At 49.3% G+C, this 18,713-nt stretch overlaps 1 protein-coding gene and 1 pseudogene across 1 annotated transcript; both read left to right on the top strand.

The window, feature by feature from the left end:
- The first annotated feature begins 2,227 nt into the window (after positions 1 to 2,227).
- LOC149852790 (olfactory receptor 2B8-like) lies at positions 2,228 to 5,584 on the top strand (annotated as a pseudogene).
- A 9,744-nt stretch (positions 5,585 to 15,328) lies between these two features.
- On the top strand, positions 15,329 to 16,777 carry LOC149852789 (olfactory receptor 2B8-like). Its single transcript, XM_090028420.1, has 2 exons — positions 15,329 to 15,334; positions 15,818 to 16,777. Exons 1-2 carry the CDS (start codon positions 15,329 to 15,331, stop codon positions 16,775 to 16,777), a joined length of 966 nt encoding a protein of 321 aa, XP_089884546.1.
- The last annotated feature ends 1,936 nt before the right edge of the window (positions 16,778 to 18,713 follow it).

Here is an 18,713-nt window from a genome sequence, read left to right as displayed (position 1 = left end):
CCATAGGCCTCACCACACCCCTGTCCTCCAGCTCACAAAAATCCCTTCTGACTCCTTGTTTCTTCCTGCCCTGTCCCTGCATCCATTCCCTGTGTCCTCAGCCCTCAGATCCCCTGCTGCTCCCTGCTTACCCATGGAGGAGTCACTGTGCTCACCCTTGGTTGCCACCAGTGAACGTGAGGGAGGACTCTACCCCTGCCACTTCAGTGGGGTCGCTCTCCTTCAAGGGAGAAGAGAATTTCCCCGACTTACTTTGGGAGGGTGACACTGGGTCAACAGTGGGATGAGTGAGGCAATATCTCCAGTTTCCTCCAAAAATGTGACACTGGGTCACGGTTTGGTTGAATGAAGGAAAGCCACACGGGCAAGCATGAAATTGCTGATTTGTGTGCAGCAGCATTCCCTAATTCATATATGAACTACTGACTCCTGGGGATAAGTACAAAACTCCTCCTAAAAGCAGAACGTGCCACACCTGTCTGCCAGGTGTGTCACTCTGAAGCTGGGGGTGGCCTCTGCTGCACACAGGACAAGAAGGACATTGGCCACATCCACTAGGGCAATTCTACATTCCCATTCACATCTCCAGTCCTTCCTCCTCTCTTTTACCTTGAAATGGCACACAGCTCAGTTCCCTCTGCATTTACTTTGGTTCGTTTCTGAACTGGGCACAAAAGCAGTTGAAGGGATACTGCCTGCTTGGGCTCCCCATAGGTCATAGGGCCTGGACTGGTTTTACAAGCTCAAGGTCAGGCCTGAGACATGGGAGATGAGTTCAGGGACCGAGGGGAGTTTGCGGCAGCAGGGACCACTTGCCCGGCAGTGTGGAAAGGCCTGATGTGGGAGAGGCCTGGGGTTCAGAAGTCACTTTCCAAAGCTGTCTGCGGTGTCCCAACCTGATGGCATTGTTGGCAGAGTTTCCTGATCTAGCTGGGATGCAGCATCCCCAGCTCTCCAAAAATGCCCCTGGACATCACCCAACCCCTTGCAGAAGCACAAAGCCAAAGCAAAATCTTCAGTGAACACTCAGCTCCACCTCTTTCCCCCTCCACCAACCATGGGCCGTTAGAGTTGGGGTGGGCGGGGGAAATAGCAAATAGCATGGGCTTTTTGGGAAGGGGACTGCCACCATCAGAGACAGGAGCCTTCAACGCTGAACTGGTCTCTTTCTGGGAGAGAGAAAAATTCGGACTGAGGTGCACCACAGACTACAGCTTTTTGGACGGACGAGCTCAATGTCTTTTCTTGGAGCTTTCCAACTTTCTGCATTTCTACGTCTCCTCGTCCAGAATCTGATTTTTTCCTTCCCACTGTCTCCACTCCTGTGTCTTTCTATCTCTCCATTTGTCTCCCTTCCCAAATACATTCTCAGCTTAACCAGCAGACTTCTGTATCCTTCTATCGTACTCTGTTCTGACTTCTTCTTTCCATTCAGCCACCTCCTTTATTTCTTTCCCTCTTCCTTCAACTCCTTTTCCACCTCCCTCTCCACCATTCTCAATCTCTGCTCTCTTCTTATTGATATCACATCTCTTTTTCCCTCTCTTTGAGTAAACTCTCCTCTCTACCCCCTTCTCTCTCTAAAACATCCATCCCTTTCTTTCTGGCTCTGTAACTGCCATACATGCACTGGCTTATCACCTATATCTTTATTTGCACCTTTCTGTCCCTACTTTCTGGCACTTTCCACCCATCCCTGTCTCACAGAATTTGTCCTGTCCAGGCTGGCATTTCCAATGCTCCCATCATCAACGGTAGAAGGATCTTCGGAGGCTGTTCCAGCTCAGACAGATTTAGAGCATCCCTGCGTGGCTGCAATGCACAGTTCTGGTCCCAGGTCCCACATTCAGAACCAGACCTTAGTACTGGGTCTGGAGACCTTCATGGTGGTCTGAACCTAGCTCTGCCTGTCTGGCCAGTGCTCACAGCTGCTGTATCCCCTCTGTTCCAACAAACCAGGTCCCTAGTAATATATGCAGAACAACGTGATTTTCCACAGCCCAGACCTTTGTGCCATTATAAACGGTACAGAACAGCAAGTGCCCTCTTGCCTTTAATGGCTTTATGCCCTTTCAGCCATGGGGCTGACTCTTCCCAGGACCCTACAAAGATGAAAGGATCCAAGAACAGAGAAGCAGAGATTATGGGTGCAGGCTCTGCCCCCAAACTATGAGCTATTGGAAGCTGCCGGCACAGGAGAGATTGGGCTGACTGGAACCAGGAGAAAATGAAGGTGAGCCTGGATAACAGAGGAAAGCATTTAAAATGGTGTGCAGGATACAGAGATGGGGGGGTGGCGAGGGGAAATAGCAGCATGAATGGAGGAAGGAGCTGCCTGACTTGGGTTTATATTTTGGGAATGAGGCTGAGAGATGGACTGACAGCCTGATGAAGGGTGAGTGGCGGAAGAAGGGCAGTTAGATCAGAGATGTCTCCTGAAAAAGGCATTACTGCCTGTGCTGGTACTGGCCAGGGCCACATGGATGGGACCAATTCTGTGATCCCGATCCCTGCACTCAGAGCCCACGGCTCTGGTGGGGTGGCCTTGCAGAGCCTTAACACTAGTGCAGGTGGGTGCATGAATCCTACCTGGAGGACTTGAAGCTGGGATGTTAGACAGTTTTTCTCCTCTGTTGTTCCTTCCAATTTTCCCCGCAGTGTGTTTGTGGGACAGATCCTTTGTGCGGTTAAGCTGAATTGAGATCAGGGTGGTACTTCGAAGCTGAAGCTAATATTAGGGGTTCAATTTTCCAGCCCTGTACAAACATGCAGTATGAAACAGTCCCTGCTCCAAGTGAGATCATAACTCCACTGTGCCAGGTGCTGCACAGGAAAGCATGCAGAGAGTTATAGGTCCCTCACATCTCTCCCTAACCTGATAGAAAGAGGAAAGTTGCATAAAGGAGAAAGAAAAAATTACTATTCTCAGGATGTAGGTGGGTAATAGAGTCAGATTCAGGGACCAGAAGGGACTGACTTAAAACTTCACAGCGAGTCTGCAGCAGGTCGGGGAACAGAGTTCACATCTCAGTTCCTGCAACATCAGGACATTAAATAAGAAAAATCAGGCAAACTGCAATAGGAAAGAGCACTTTTTAGTTTGCAAGAACAGGATCATATTTGGGGTTGTTCCCTGTAACTCCTCTGATACCACATCCCCTTCAGCCCTATGTGCTATGGCTTCTTCAGAAGATTTACCAGTGATCCAGGAAATGCATTTAATAACTGGCGTCAGAGGTTTGGATTGTAATGCAGCATTTGGATAACGCTCACTTTATCTTTTTAGCAACCTATTTGTCACTTACACTTTTCTCTTCCTTCCTTCCTTCTCTTAGCTTCTTTGAATAGCAGAGATAGAGTTAGCCGTGCTATCAGACAGAATGGGGAAAAGGGGAATGAGAAGGAAGGTGAGGCGGGCGGAAAAGTAAATATCTTGAAGGGGCCAATTGTCTGGGCTAGAATGGGATGCTTTAGTCAAGGGTGATCTTACCTTGAGCAGGGGATTGACTGGATATCACCCCCTGAGGTCTGCTCCAGCCCCACTTTTCTATGATTGTGTCTCAGCCCACTCTAAATCCATGTTTAATAGTGAAGTGGCCTCTGAAAAACTTAACACCCTCCATTCCCCATGTACCATGGCTTCTAAGTGATGGCGTAGTTATAGCACAATTATACCCCTGCATAATTTAATAGATAATCATGTTATATATAATTATAGTTATATATAACTATAAACATCTATATTTGTAATAGGTAATTATACACCTGCAATACTTCTTGTTTTTGATTCCACTGATGCTGCTTGGGATCCCATTCTGCCACTTCTACTCAAAACTCAGGATTTCATGCATTCCCCAATTTCACCGGGCCACAGAATTTCATCTCTGCTACATCACCTGGGATGTGTGTGTGCCAAATCAAAATCCACATAATGGATCCCACTAATCACTCAGTTAGCTCTCAGTCTATCATACCTATCTTTACCCAAATTCACTTGTCTTACCTTTGAAAAATCCCATAGCCCTCAGCTCTGCAATCTTCATGAATTTGCATTGATTAAGGATTTTTTTTTGCATTTTTGAATATGCTCAAACATTAAAGCTGAACCTGACTTCGAACCTTAAACAATGTGGTAGCGTGACATATGCCTGTGATGCTTTTATTTCATTTTTATGCCGGTGAAAGGCATATTGTAGACCCCCTGAATGTACTTGGGCTCGTGTGGAATCTCCTATTGGCCAATAAGTAGGCCTGCTTTATGTTGGAAGAAGTACATTTTGAGAGTAAAGTAAGGTGTATATTAGGAGTGTGCACTGATACTGATCTACCACCAAGTCTTTCCTATGCAAGGCCTATCCTTTACGAAGAAATAGATTTAATTCTCATACAACTTGCTTCATACCTGTTCCCAATTTCCCGTCATCCGTCCAGTGCTACCAGTGCTCACAACCCAGCCCTCCAGCTTTTCCCAGAACCACTTATTCACTGTGTATCTAATCTCTGGGCGATGAATTGATTTGTAGTTGCCCCATCCAAAACACCCACTGCAAGGCACACTCACACAACCGTTATCACCAAACCCTGTCTGCAAGGTAATTCTCCCCTTACTCTCTCTGTTCCTATAGGTGACCTATGGCAAAGCAGCACGGGGCGAGGGAAACCAGAGTGCTGTGGATGAATTCATCCTGCTGGGAGTGTCGGATCAACCACAGTTGGAGCTGCTGCTGTTTTCACTCATCCTAATCTGCTACATCGTGGCGCTGCTTGGGAATGTCACCATCATTGTTGTCTCCCAGCTGGACCCACGTCTCCACACACCCATGTACTTCTTCCTCAGCAACCTCTCCTTCCTGGACCTCTGCTATACCACTAGCCTAAGTCCCCTGCTCCTGGGAACTTTGCTTAGCACCCGCAAGTCCATCTCCCAGGCTGGCTGCATGGTCCAGCTCTTCATTGCTCTTGCCCTGGGATCCACCGAGTGCATGCTGCTGGCAGTCATGGCTTATGACCGCTATGCAGCCGTCTGCCACCCCCTGCGCTACATGACCATCATGAGCCGCCCCCTCTGCCTGCTCATGGCTGCGGGCTCCTGGCTCAGTGGCATAGTCAATTCCCTGGCACAGACGGTGATGACTATGCAGCTGCCTCTGTGTGGGCAGAACCACATTGACCATTTCTTCTGTGAGCAGCCAGCCCTATTCAAGCTGGCCTGTGTTGACACGTCTTTCATTGAGACTGAGGTCTTCTCGGTAAGCGTGTTTGTCCTGGTGGTGCCTGTGAGTCTCATCCTGGTCTCCTACAGCTACATCAGCGCTGCTGTGCTGAGGATCCGCTCGGCTGAGGGCAGGCGCAAGGCCTTCAGCACCTGCACCTCCCACCTGGCTGTGGTTTTCCTTTTTTATGGGACAGGCATCTATGTCTACCTGCAGCCCCAGTCAGGAGCGAGGTAAAGATTATCTCCCTCTTCTACACATTGGTCACCCCCATGCTGAACCCTCTCATCTACACACTGAGGAACAAGGAAGTACACAGGGCCTTGTGGAAGGTTTTGGGACGAAACCCAACATCCAAGCCTTTGGGCTAGTCATTGGCCATTTGACCCTCTGTTCTTACACTGCCTTTAAAGAATTTTGCCTATGTCCTACCTGCACCCCACTAAATTGCCTTTCCACTTTTTCTTAATATATCCATTGGTTGATCTTATTTTGCCCTTTGTCTTCTTTCCATGTTTTCCCCCAAAAGTTGTGAAGCAGCTGAGACAAAATAGGATTTGTCTCAGTCTGGCCTCCTCCAGATGTCAGCTTTGCACTGTGACTGGCATGTGACCAATTTTAAGAAGGATTTCAAACCCTGTGCTAATTCTCAGGAAAGAAGTGAAAGGTTACATTTAATAGGATTTTAAAGAGGATTCTATAGATGGAAGACTCTTTAAGAAACCCCGCGAAAAGATTTGGAATGTAAATCATGAGATGCTATTTTTGAAATGTGTATATGTATTTTTGTTGGGAGGGTTATATGTGAAGGTGTGGGGGGCTGTGGGGATGTGTGTGGGGTTAGGGCGAAGTGGTCCCTGCACACGCTGGCAGGATGCAGGTACTTACTGTAAGTCAGGAGCGAGGGGCAGCAGCAGGGCGGGTGGGCGGGTGCGAATGTGGTTTGGGAGTGAGGGGCAGACACACAGACACATGCCATGCACACACAGACAGGCAGCCACCCACCGCTCAGTTGCATGACTCACTCCAGTTGCCAGGCTAGGGAATGCCAAGGCAAGAGACTGAATCAGAGGGTGTATGGGTGAGATTTGAACAGTGGTTATGGGTTCATCACAGTGTCCAGCCCATTGAAGCCCCTGACCACAAATGCTGTCATACTTTTCCTGGGATGACTGGTGGGGTCCTCCCCACAACTCTCATGAACATTCCCGGTGATTCCAGTGATTTTACACACACGTGCATGAGAATGATTCAGGATGGGCAGCAGGGGTTAATTGTTTTTGAAAAAGTCTGGCTCACACACACACAGTCTCCCACAGCCTTCAAAGCAGACAGGCCGTCTACACAACAAGGCCAATGGATACACACATAGTCCGAGAAACTGGGGGCATGTACCATACTTCCTGGGATTTTGTAGCTATATAGAATTGTTTGATTGTTTGTATTGTTTCATTTCTGTTATCGCTGGGTATCAATAAATTTGCCTATTCTTCATAGATTCATCGATGCTAGGGTCAGAAGGGACCTCAACAGATCATTGAGTCTGACCCCTTGCCTACACAAGAAACAGTGCTGGGGTCAGATGACCCCAGTCAGATGCCTATCCAGGCTTCTCTTAAAGACCCAAGGTAGGGGAGAGCGCCACCTCCCTTGGAAGCCAATTCCAAATTTTGGCCACCTTTACCGAAGTTTTTCCTGAGATCTAGCCTAAATCTGCTCTCTGTCAGTTTGTGGCCATTGCTCCTTGCTCCATTATCAAATGGAAAGGGGGTGGTTGGTCTAAGGGTGGGTCCCCCTCCACCTCCAGAACAAGGCTCTTGGGTCCTAAATCTCGTGCCAACATTTGAACCTCAGGAGATTCCTTTTGGCTCCATCCTCCAATTTCTCTAAGGCACTCTGAAACTTGGCCCTATCCTACAGCAGATCTGCTACTCCCCCCAGCTTGCTGTCATCTGTAAACTTGCTGAGGGCGCACTCTATGCCATCTTCCATGTCTTTGATGAAGACATTGAACAAAACTGGCCCTAGGACCACCCCCAGGTGCACTCCACTTGATAGCGGCTGCTAACTAGACACTGAGCCATTGATTACAACTCTCTGAGCTCAATGCTCCAGCCAGTTTTCTATCCACCTTACAGTCCATTCATCCAGCCCGCTTCCTTAGCTTGCCCACGACAATGCTGTGGCACAGCATCCAAGGGCACATCAGCCAACTCCCTCAGCACCCTTGGGAGCATCGCATCCGGCCCCATGCACTTGTACATGTCCAGCTTTTCTAAGTAGCCCCTAACCTGCTCTTTCAGCACTGAGGGCTGCTCACCTCCTTCCCAAACCGTGCTGCCCAGTGCAGTAGTCTGGGAGCTGACCTAACCTGTGAAGACTGAGGCAAAAAAGGCACTGAGAACTTCAGCCTCTTCTGCATCCTCTGTCACAAGGTTGCCTCCCCCAGTCAGTAAGGCACCCACACTTTCCCATATCCTGCTCTTGCTACCAGCCTACTTGTAGAAACCCTTCTTGTTACCCTGCACATCCCTTGCTAGCTGCAACTCCAAATGTGCTTTGGCCTTCCTGGCTTTATCTCTGCATGCCCAAGCAATGCTCTTATATTCTTCCCTAGTTATTTGTCCAAGCTTCCTCTTCTTGTAAGCTTTCTTTTTGTGATTTATTTTACTGGAGAGTTCCCTGCTAAGCCAAGCTGGTCTACCGCCATACTTGCTAGTCTTCCTGCGCATTGGCATGGTTTGTTCCTGCACTCTCAGTAAGGCTTCTTTGAAGTACAGCCACCTCTCCCCATAGCTTGGCTTCCCAGGGGATTCTGCCCATGAGTTCCCTGAGTGAGTCAAAGTCTGCTTTTCTGAAGTCCTGGGTCCTTACTCTACTGCTCTCCATCCTTTCTTTTCTCAGGATCCTGATCTCAATCATCTCATGGTCACTGCTGCTCAAGTTGCCATCCGCTACTATATCCCCCACCAATTCTTCCCTGTTTGTGAGCAGCAGGTCAAGAAGAGCATGGCCCCTAGTTGGCCACCCGCGCACTTGCACCAGGAAGTTGCCCCCAATATTCTCCAAAAACTTCCTGGATTGCCTGCGCACTGCTGTATTGGCCTCCCAGCAGACGTCAGGATGATTGAAGTCCCCCATGAGAACCATGGTCTGTGGTCCAGAAACTCCCCCTAGCTGTTTGTAGAAAGCCTCATCCACCACTTCCTCCTGGTCTGGTGGTCTATAGCAGGCCCCCACCATCACATCACCCTTGTTGCTCTCCCCTCTGACCCTAACCCAGAGACGCTCAGCAGGCCTATCTCCAGCTTCATTCTGGGTATATGTCATTGTGCTGGGCCAAAGGAAGTGGCAGCCAGAAGAAGCCACCACCACTGGGGCTGCCAGGAAATGGAGTATGGTCAGAGAGCCTCCCCAGCCCTGCTGCATGCCCAGGGATGGTGGGACACACCACAGGCTGGATGCTACCTAGCTCAGGTGGGAACCACCATGGGCTGGACAAAGTCCCTCCATGAGCCATCTTTTGCCCACCCCTGGTCTAGATCCCAACAAGCTTCAATAACACATCATTGCCCAGCCAGTCCAGAGCCCTGAATCCCACAGCGCCACACTCTGCACCACGGCCAGTTCGCCCACCACTCAAGAGGCTTATGCCTTGATGGCTAGACAGAAGCCACCCTCTTCAAAGTGTGTCTCTTTACAGCTCAGTGTGTTGCATGATATTCTAGCCTAGTATCCCAGCTCTACTCCTCCTTTGTGTAGGCCTATGGTTATCATTCAGGTTGTTACAGAAGCTCCCACTGGTGGGCAAGTCCCATCAGATCCATTGTGCAGAGAGGGAAGAGGAGGCCCAGACAGAGGAAATAACTTCCTCAAGGAAGGGGTGAAGCAGAGTCAGGGGCAGCACCTGTGATTTTCACCTCCCAGTCCAATGTTTTGGGCTCCAGACTAAACTTCCTGCAGAAGGAAAAGCTTACTGAAGCCCAGTGGAAATGATCTCAGCTTAATTCCAACCTAGGCACACTTTCCTGGGCTCTCTTATCTCTATTGGAGGGGAGTTTACAGGTCTCACATACACATGGGCAGTCTTCATGGCTCCCAGACTGGCCTGAAAGGGAGCTGAGTTGGTAGAGAAGTGCATGCACAATGACCCATACACAAATCAGTTAACCATATATTAGTGTACATAATGTACTGAGCAGAAGGACTGGTCAAGCAATGAACAGTACCCAAGAGTCCTGATTTCCTGATGCTCCCTGCTTTAATCATTAGACCCTGTGGCAGAAAGCCACCTTGGTTTCTCCCCAACATCTCTGCCCTGTGACAAGGAGATCAAGATGGGCCAGCACAGAGGATTCACACCTCAGCCTGTCTCTTTAGGTAACTTGAGCTGGCTGCAGTCCTGAGGGAGGGGGGAAACCTGCTCCCTCTGCCTACGGGACTGGCATCGGCCACCTGGGTGAGGGGCATCTACCTGGTGGGCTGGGATCTGCCCGGTAGCTGGTGATGTATTTCAAATTGGTTGGCTGACAGCCAACTGGGGCTGACCTCCACTGGACCAGTTGATTGAGGTCACAGGGGCTATATAGGTTGGGGGGGGAAGGAGGCTCTCTCTCTTCAGCCATGTGGTGAAGCAGCAGCAAAGCAGGGGAGACAAAGAAGCCTTGCCATCGGGACCTCGCTCTCTCTCTCACCCCCAGACTCCAGAGGGGAAACTGGAGAACTCTGGAAGATGCTTGTGAGTAAGCTACTCAATCTGATTAGATATTTAGCTGGCAGTAACACAGATGCATGATCAAAAGGCTACCTCAGCCACTCTGTTTGCTCTTCAGGATTTCTAAGATATTGCTCAACCCTGTACCTAGTTTACCCTACCCCTTGTAATCAATAAAGTTCTCCTTTGTGACCAGTGTGGGAGACTTATTGAGGGGTGGGTCTAAATTGTGCCTAAGAGACCCCTTAGGTCTGCGGACTAAGGGAGACTACTTTTTGCTCCCTTGACTTGGGGAAGTGCCCCAAGTGCCTGTATTGGGTCGAGCACCCGTCGGACTATTAGGCCTGTGTTTCCCTGAGGACACAGGGCCGAGACAGTCCCTTCTCAGGGTGGTGGCAGCAACGTTACCCCCAGACTAGCGAGTGTACTCCGGGAGAGGGGTCAGCCAAGCATAAGGCGCCCCTAGGGAGGCATTCGGAGCCTGGAAGGTGGTCGGGCGCAGGGAGGTGGGCGGCTCAACGCAGGAGCGCCCCCTACTTGTCCGCCTCACGTGGTGTGAGGGTTGGGATACAAATACCCTGCTGTTTTACTGAGGTGGGGTCCCTGCACCCGCCACAGACCCCATGTAAAGGGATCTAGGAGCCTGGGCTCTCAGCCCCACCTGCTGTCCCACACCCTCTTCCCAGAATTGATTCCACATTTTCACTTCCAGGGAGCCCCGCTGGACATTGATGTCAGTGCTTAGCTCTGAATAGGAAAGCAGTTGGACAACTTTCCCAGTTCATCCCATCACCAGTTAAAGGGATACAGACTGCTCAGGTTCTCCATAGGTTGTAGGAACTGGACTGGTTTTACAGACTCAAGATCAGGCCTGAGAACTGTGAGATGAGTTCAGGGACCAAGGAGAGCCTGTGGTATAACAGGGGCCACATGCCTGACAGAGTATAAGGACCTGACATGGGTGAAGCCTGGGGGTCAGAAGTCACTTTGCAAAGCTGCTTCTGTGGTGTCCCAACCTGATGTCATTATTGGAGAAGTTTCCTGGTCCATTTGGGATGCAGCACCCCCAGGGCTCCATAAATTCCCCATGTCAATGCCTAACTCCTTGCACAAACTCAAAGCTCAATCTTCAGTGAAAACTCTGCTCCGCCTCTTCTCCCCTCCTCCATCAAGGGGCCTTTAGAGTCAGGGATCGGGGATACTGGCTCTGTGAGCAGGAGACACCTACCATTTGAAACACGAGGTTTCAAAACTGAGCGAGTCTCTGTCCAGGACAGAGAAAGGAGGTCCAAAGTCGACCGGGAACGGCAACCTATTGGGTGGATGAGCTCTACATTCCTCCGACCACTGTTTGATCTCTCCAACTGTCTGTGCTTTGGCTCCTCATCACGAATTTGTTTCGTTTCTTTTCTCCCAGCACCCTTCTGTACCTTTGGATCTATTTCTCCCCCTTCCCATATATAACTTTGACTTATACTTAGTTGGTAAATTTACATATCTCTCTGTCCTCCTCTTTTCTAATGTTCTTATTCTCTCTGTTCAGCGATCTGCTGCATTTTCCCCCTCCCGTCATCTCATTTCTACCCATCTATCCACATTTTCCCTCTCTATTCTATTCTCTCTCATATATTATCTTGTTTCCTCCCTTTCTATAAGCTGTCTTTTCTCTGTCTTTCTTTCTCTAAAATATCAATTTGTTTATCTCTTTCTCTAGCTGGCATGCATCCGCTTTTTCACTCGTTATAGCTTTATGTGCACCATTCACTCCCTACTTCCTAGCCCCTGCCATTCAGCCCTCTCTCTCATGCACTTTGTCCTGCCCAGGATGGCATTTCCAAGCTCCCATGATTAAATTTGGTGGGATTTTAGGAGGCTTGTTTCAGCTGAGACAGGTTTAGAGCATCCCTGCCTGGTTGCAGTGCACAGACAGAAAGGTCTGTTTGGTCCCAGGTCCCCCATTCATAATCAAGCCTTAATGCTAGGACTGGGGCCCTTCATGACAGTCTGAATCCTGCTCTGCCAGACTGACCAGTGCTCACAGCTACTGTGCTCTTCTCTATGCCATTAAACCAGGTACCCAGAAATAGGTACAAAGCGATCTGGTTTTGCACAGCCCAGACACTGCTGCCCCTTTGCAGGGGGACAAGACGCTGCCTTTCATGCCTCTGACTCCTCCTAGGATTCAACAAGGATGAAAGGTTCCAGGGACAGAGAAGCAGAGATTGCAGCCAAGAACAGAGAAGCAGACTCTGCCCTCAAATGGTGAGCTATCAAAAGCTGCCCAGGCAGGAGAGAGTGGGTTGACTGCAACCAGAGAAAAATGGAGGTGAGTCTGGGCAACAGGGATAAATGTTTTTTAAAAATGTACAGCATATAGGTAGGGAATAGTAGTATGAATGGAGGGAGAGACTGACTGACTGGCTGGGGTTAATGTGAGAATGAGGCTGAGAGATGGACCAGTCTCTTCCAGCCCTTAATTTCTATGATTTCTATGATAACCCGACTGAGGGGTGAGGTAGATGATGTGCAGTTAGATCAAAGATGTCTTCCCAAAAGGCCATTACTGTCTGTTCTGGTACTGGCCAGGGTCACATGGATGAAACTGATGCTGGGTCCCAATCCTGCACTCAGAGCCCACAGCACTAATGGCGTGGCTGTGCAGAACCATAATACTTAGTGCAAGTGGGTGAATGAACCCTAGTTGGAGGATCCGGGACTGAGAGTCTTTCTCCTCTACCCTTCCTTCAATTTTCTTCTCTCCCCCAGTCTGTTTGTGAGACAGATCCTTGCTGGGCTTAAGCTCACTCGAGATCATGATGGTACTTAGGGGCTCAAGCTAAGATCGGGGGTTTCGTTGTCCAGCGCTGCACAGATACCCAGTATGAAACAGTCCCTCCCTACCTGAGATCATGACCCCACTGTGCCAGGGATGTTAGAGTATGGACAGAGCTATAGGTACCTTCCATCTCTACCTAACCTAATTGAAAGTGGAAAGTTGCAGAAAGGAGAAAGAAAAAGATTATTATTCTCAGTTTGTACCTGGGTACAGATTCTGAGACATGAAATGACTGACCTAAGACTCCACAGTGAGTCTACAGTAGCTTTGGGAACAGAGTTCACGTCTCTTGAATCGTATGCCGGCATTATCCACAAAATGGCTCTTCTGGACCACAGTTACCCCAGCCTTTGTATCCTTAATGTGCCTCCATGTCAGTTCCCATAGTGTCAAGAAGTCAAATGGGAAAAAAACCAATCAAGCAGCACTAACAAAAAACATTTTCTAGGTTGGAAAAACAGTATCACAGCCTGGGTTGTTCCCTGTCACCACTTCAGAAGCACTTCCTCCTGCACCCCCATTCTTCTTACTTGCCCTGCCTTCTCCAAAAAATGTACTAGGAATTCAGGGAATGAATTACCTAGCTGCTATCAAGGATATTTATTTTAATGCAATATATGGACAGTAGCCAATTCATTTTTCTACCTGCCTGATTTGTCACTTAGTTCTCTCTCCTCCTTTCCTTCCTATGTATATATGTAATTTTGTAGTTAGATGTATAAACCTCCCCCCCACCGAAAGCCCCCATACTGTTTTCTAGCTACCCAGGGTGTTTGTAAGATTCCTTCTCTTACCTTGTTTGCATAACAGTGAAAGTTAGCAGTGCTACCAATAGAGAGAAGGGGAGTAAGAAGAAAGATGAGGATGGAGGAATAGTAAAAACTTGAACTGGGGGATATTGTCTGGGTGAAACAACCACTCAGTTGGAATAGTTTATTCAGAGATGATCCTGCCTAGGGCAGGGGTCAGGACTAGATGTCACTGTCCGGGAGTTGCCTGGACTGGGAGACCCCGGGAAGCCCCTTTACCCCAGAGCCAGGGGGTGGAGCAAACACTCACCTGCCAGAGGTTCTGGACAGCCCAGCCCGCTTAAAGAACGGGCCAGAGTCAAACCCGGGGGGGGAGAGCTGCGGGACCGGAAGTGCTGGGACAGACGCCGGCTGCCGGCAGGAGAGCGGAGGGGCGGATGCACGCCACCCGACATGGAACCCGGACGTTCTGGGGCAGCGGTAAGAACCCCCTGGGGCAATCCACGGAGGAGGTGGGGTTCGGCGGAGAGTCAGCTGTCGAGGGGGTGCAAGGGCACCAGGTTCCGGCGGGGGAAGGGCGGAGGAGAGCCTTAGGACCCACCGAGCTGCAAGGACCCCAGACGGCGACCCAGCTAAGGGAGGACAAAGGAGGCACAAGGCCCTTCCCTTGGAGAGGCACCAGCAGTAGGATCGGACTTGGAGGAGGAGACGAGTGGAACTCCTCGCACAAAGACCAGAAGCCTCTGGGACGTCGTTCCCCAACACTTCTGGTAGGATCAGATGGACGTTGACTTATAGAGCGGACAGGACATTCCCCGGAGGCACGGGCGAGGGTGTAGGGGTGGAGGAGCCCTCAATTAGCTCAGGGACCACCAGTCCCAATTCTGGACAATTTTGTACATGCCGTACAAAACTCCACTGAACCGTGGAAAACGTCAAAGTCGTGGCAGGAGAGCTTGGCGCGTGCAGACTGAGAAAGAGAGGGGATTGGCTATGAAAAGGATGGACCTTTGAGTAACACGGCCAGACGATTGATAGACCCGTTCACAGTCATGTCCTGAGGTCCCTTCCAGTGCATGGAATGGGCTGTCTTAGCCCATTCTAAATCCATGTCTAATATGTAAGTGGCCTCTGAAAAATTAACACTCTGCATCCCCCAGGTACCACACCTACAAAGTGATGGAGTAGTTACAGCACAATAATATACTTAGTGATTTAGCTAAGTACAAAAATACTTGTTATGCATCCCCTGCACCACATCTTCTCTTTGCTCCCGCCAGTGTCCTTTGGGATCCCATTCTGGCACCTTTACTGAAAAATCACTATTCCATCTATACCCCAGTTTCATTGGGCCAACTGAATCTCATCTCTCCCACGTCACTTGGGATGTGTGCACGCCAAATCAAAATACTCCATTTATCACTCGGTTTGTCCTTAATCCAAGATCCCATCTTCTCCCAAATTCACTTGCTTTCAGCTCTGAAACCTTCTGGGATTCGTGGTGACTAAGTTCTTTTGAAATGCCCTAAGTGCATTTTTTTAATATACCCAAATATGAAGGTTGGGCCACTCTGGGAACTTTTACCAAGATGGTAATATGGCATGTATCTGTGATATTTGTTTCATATTTTATACCAGTGAAAGCCATATTGGAGACCCAATTATAATAGCATAAATGTATTTCTGATCCTGTAGGTCATTTTGATCAGCAAATAGGTGAACTCTGTATTAGCAAAGGTACATTTTGAGAGTAAAATAAGGTCTAAATTATGAGGGTGCATGAACGACTAGTGCCTCCTGAGACTGGGGGGGCAACATGGTGGTGAGTGGGGACCATGGTAGGTGGGGTGGGAAGTGGTAAGCAGAGACCACCCGTAGATGCTGCTGGCTACATTGGTGGCAAGGAGAGGGTAGGTGCAAGCACCGCAGAAGTCGGTGGTGGCCAATCTCAGAGAGAACATGCGCCACCCCATGCCGCCCCTATGCATTGCCTGTGTGAGGGTGTACTGATGCCGACCCACCACCAAGTCTTTCCTAGACAAATGCTATATAGATTCTATATTAATTCTCATACAGCCTCCTTAATAGCTGTTCCTAGTCATTTCTAGTCATCCTTCCAATGTTACCAGTGCTGACAACGCCAGCTGCTTAACTTTCCCAAATTCATTCCTTCAGTGTGCGGCTACTTTCTGGGAAGTGAACTGATTCATGGTTGCCCCATCCAAAACAGCCACCACGCTGATGCTTGTTATCACCAGCCTCCTGTCTGCAGGGTATTACTCACCTATAGTCTCTGATCCTACAGGTGACTGATGTCAAAGCAGCACAGGCGGTAGGAAACCTGAGTGCTGTAGAGGAATTCATCCTACTGGGGGTGTCTGACCAACCACAGCTGGAGCTGCTGCTGTTTGTGCTCATCTTAATCTGTTACATTGTGACGCTGCTTGGGAATGTCACCATCATCGTCGTCTCTCGCCTGGACCCCCATCTCCACACTCCCATGTACTTCTTCCTCAGCAACCTCTCCTTCCTCGACATCTGCTATACCGCCAGCGTTGGCCCCCAGGTGCTGGTGAACTTGCACGGCACTCACAAGTCCATCTCTTGGGCCGGCTGCATGGTCCAGCTCTTCATCTCCCTTGCCCTGGGATCCACCGAGTGCATGCTGCTGGCGGTCATGGCTTATGACCGCTATGCAGCCGTCTGCCACCCCCTGCGCTACATGACCATCATGAGCCGCCCCCTCTGCCTGCTCATGGCTGCGGGCTCCTGGCTCAGTGGCATGGTCAATTCCCTGGCACAGACAGTGATGACTATGCAGCTGCCTCTTTGTGGACAGAACCGTATTGACCATTTCTTCTGTGAGGAGCCCGCCCTATTCAAGTTGGCCTGCGTGGACACATCCTTCATGGAGACTGAGGTCTTCTCGGTAAGTGTGTTTGTCCTGGTGGTGCCAGTGAGCCTCATCCTGGTCTCCTACGGCTACATTGGTGCTGCTGTGCTCAAGATCCACTCAGCTGAGGGCAGGCGCAAGGCCTTCAACACCTGCACCTCCCACTTGGTTGTAGTGTCACTTTTTTATGGAACAGGCATCTATGTCTACCTGCAGCCCCAGTCCAGGAGCCAGGGAAAGATTATCTCCCTCTTCTACACATTGGTCACCCCCATGCTGAACCCTCTCATCTACACACTAAGGAACAAGGAGGTACACAGGGCCTTGCGGAAGGTTTTGGAACAAAACCCAACATCCAAGGCTTGGGGATAGTCACTGGCCATTGGATGCTCTGTTCTTATAGCAGATTTAAAGAGTTTTGCCTGTGTGCTGCCTACACCCCAATAAACTGCTTTTCCATTTTCTCCTCCCCGTAAACTTGCAGGGCTCTTCTACTTCCTGTGACCTATCATCTAAAGTCAGGTGGTTGCCCAGCACTTTGGTTTTCATTTAAAAAATAACTTTCTACCCCTTGTTGATACAGACCAAATGTGGATACTTGACTCAAGTGTAAGAGAAGTAGCTCTGAACCAGAAGATTGCATTGATTTACATGGCAATTTCATGAATCCTTATGTCCTCCTTCCCCATTTTGAATGCTATGGCTTTGAAAAATTGCCTAGGAGAGGAAGATGTGTTACCCCATAAACTATTATGTCTCTACTATGATAAGATCCTTGCTTGGCAAGTCCCACACCCATGGGAATGCGATTCTGTTTCATGCAGTTTTTCTGTTCTCTCCCTGGGCAAGCCACTATGTGTCCACAAGCTGATCTTATTTTGCCCTTCATCCTCTTCTCACCTTTTTCCCAAATCTTGGTGGGGGCGGTGGCTTTGCCCAGGGGTAGGACCCCACCTCAATCTCAAGGGGTACTTGGGCCCACCCATGTGCATGCTTGGAAGGGATCTGCTCCAGCCACTTTTACTCAGTAGTGATTCTGCTTCCCTCGGGAAGGTGCCTGAACACTGTGTAAGTCCCTGACACATTAGATGAAGAAACCCCTGGCCAATGACACTGGTAGAGGAGAATCTTGCCTTTCTCCACCCCCTCCAGCCTAGTATTTCAGGCACTTGGCTATTAGTTAGGACACCCTCCTTCACCCAGACTGTAATTGAACCTACACCCCTTTCCAGGGAAATAGAACCTAAAAGTGCCTCAAGTTGGCTGCCCATGACCTACCATCTTGTCCAGAGATGGTGTGGCATCTCGGGTTCGGTGTCTTAGCTTCCTTGGAATAATGGGAATATCAGCTTCTCCTTGTCCTATAGACTGTGGTAAGTATAAGTTTATCATGTCGATGAAAGATGCTTATGTACCACAGTGGTGAGTGAGTGAGTGGTGAGTTGCATGGTGAGTATGTGAGTGGTGACTATTTATAGTTGCGTTTGGGGGGGACTGGGCCGCAACCTTGTGGCATTGTCTGCTATGTAGGCGCATCCCGCCTGCCCAAACCCCTTTCTTGCATATTCAGTTTTCCATCAGTTCTCCAACTCATACCTTCCCTCAGCTCTTCTGACTTTCCCTCTCCACTGGCTAAAGGATGTGGATAAATTGCAGTGTCCAGCACAGGGGAACAATATAGTAAGGGAACTGGAGGACATGAATTCTGAGGATAGGCTGAGGGAACGGGGCTTATTTAGTCTAGAAAAAAAAAGACTGGGAAGGGATTTAATAGCAGCCTTCAACTACCTGAAGTGGGGCTCCAAAGAGGATGGAGCTGGACTGTTCTCAGCGGTGGCAGTCTATGGCAGAACAAGCAGCAATGGTCTCAAGTTGCAGCAAGGGAAATTTAGGTTAGCTATAAGGAAAAACTTTCTCACTAGGAGGGTAGTAAAACACTGGAACAGGCTAACCAAAGAGGTGGTGGAATCTCCATCCTTGGAGGTTTTTGAGACCCAGCTAGACAAAGTCCTGGCTGAGATAGTCTAGTTGGGGTTGGTCCTGCTTTGAGCAGGGGGCTGAACTAGATGTCCCTTCCAACCCTAATTTTCTATGATTCTATACAGCTAGAAGCTTTATAAAATCACGTGTCAAAATATAAAAAGTAAATATCTATAAATTGTGACTGGTTTGAATCATTCTGTTTATTCATTAAGAAACAGCCTGGTGGGCAGGGGCCAGAAGAGGAAAGCAGCAGTATTCCCAGAGCTCTGGGAAGACAGGGAGTGGTGGTGGTCACCCTCTGTGTCCCCATGCTTAGCCAGCCTGG

The sequence above is a fragment of the Crocodylus siamensis genome, chromosome 15 (assembly GCF_052110815.1).
Source record: "Crocodylus siamensis isolate JL-2025a chromosome 15, ASM5211081v1, whole genome shotgun sequence".
NCBI classification, from domain to species: domain Eukaryota; kingdom Metazoa; phylum Chordata; order Crocodylia; family Crocodylidae; genus Crocodylus; species Crocodylus siamensis.
The sequence above is the reverse complement of the archived record's forward strand: the minus strand, read 5'-3'. Positions and strand labels throughout refer to the sequence as shown.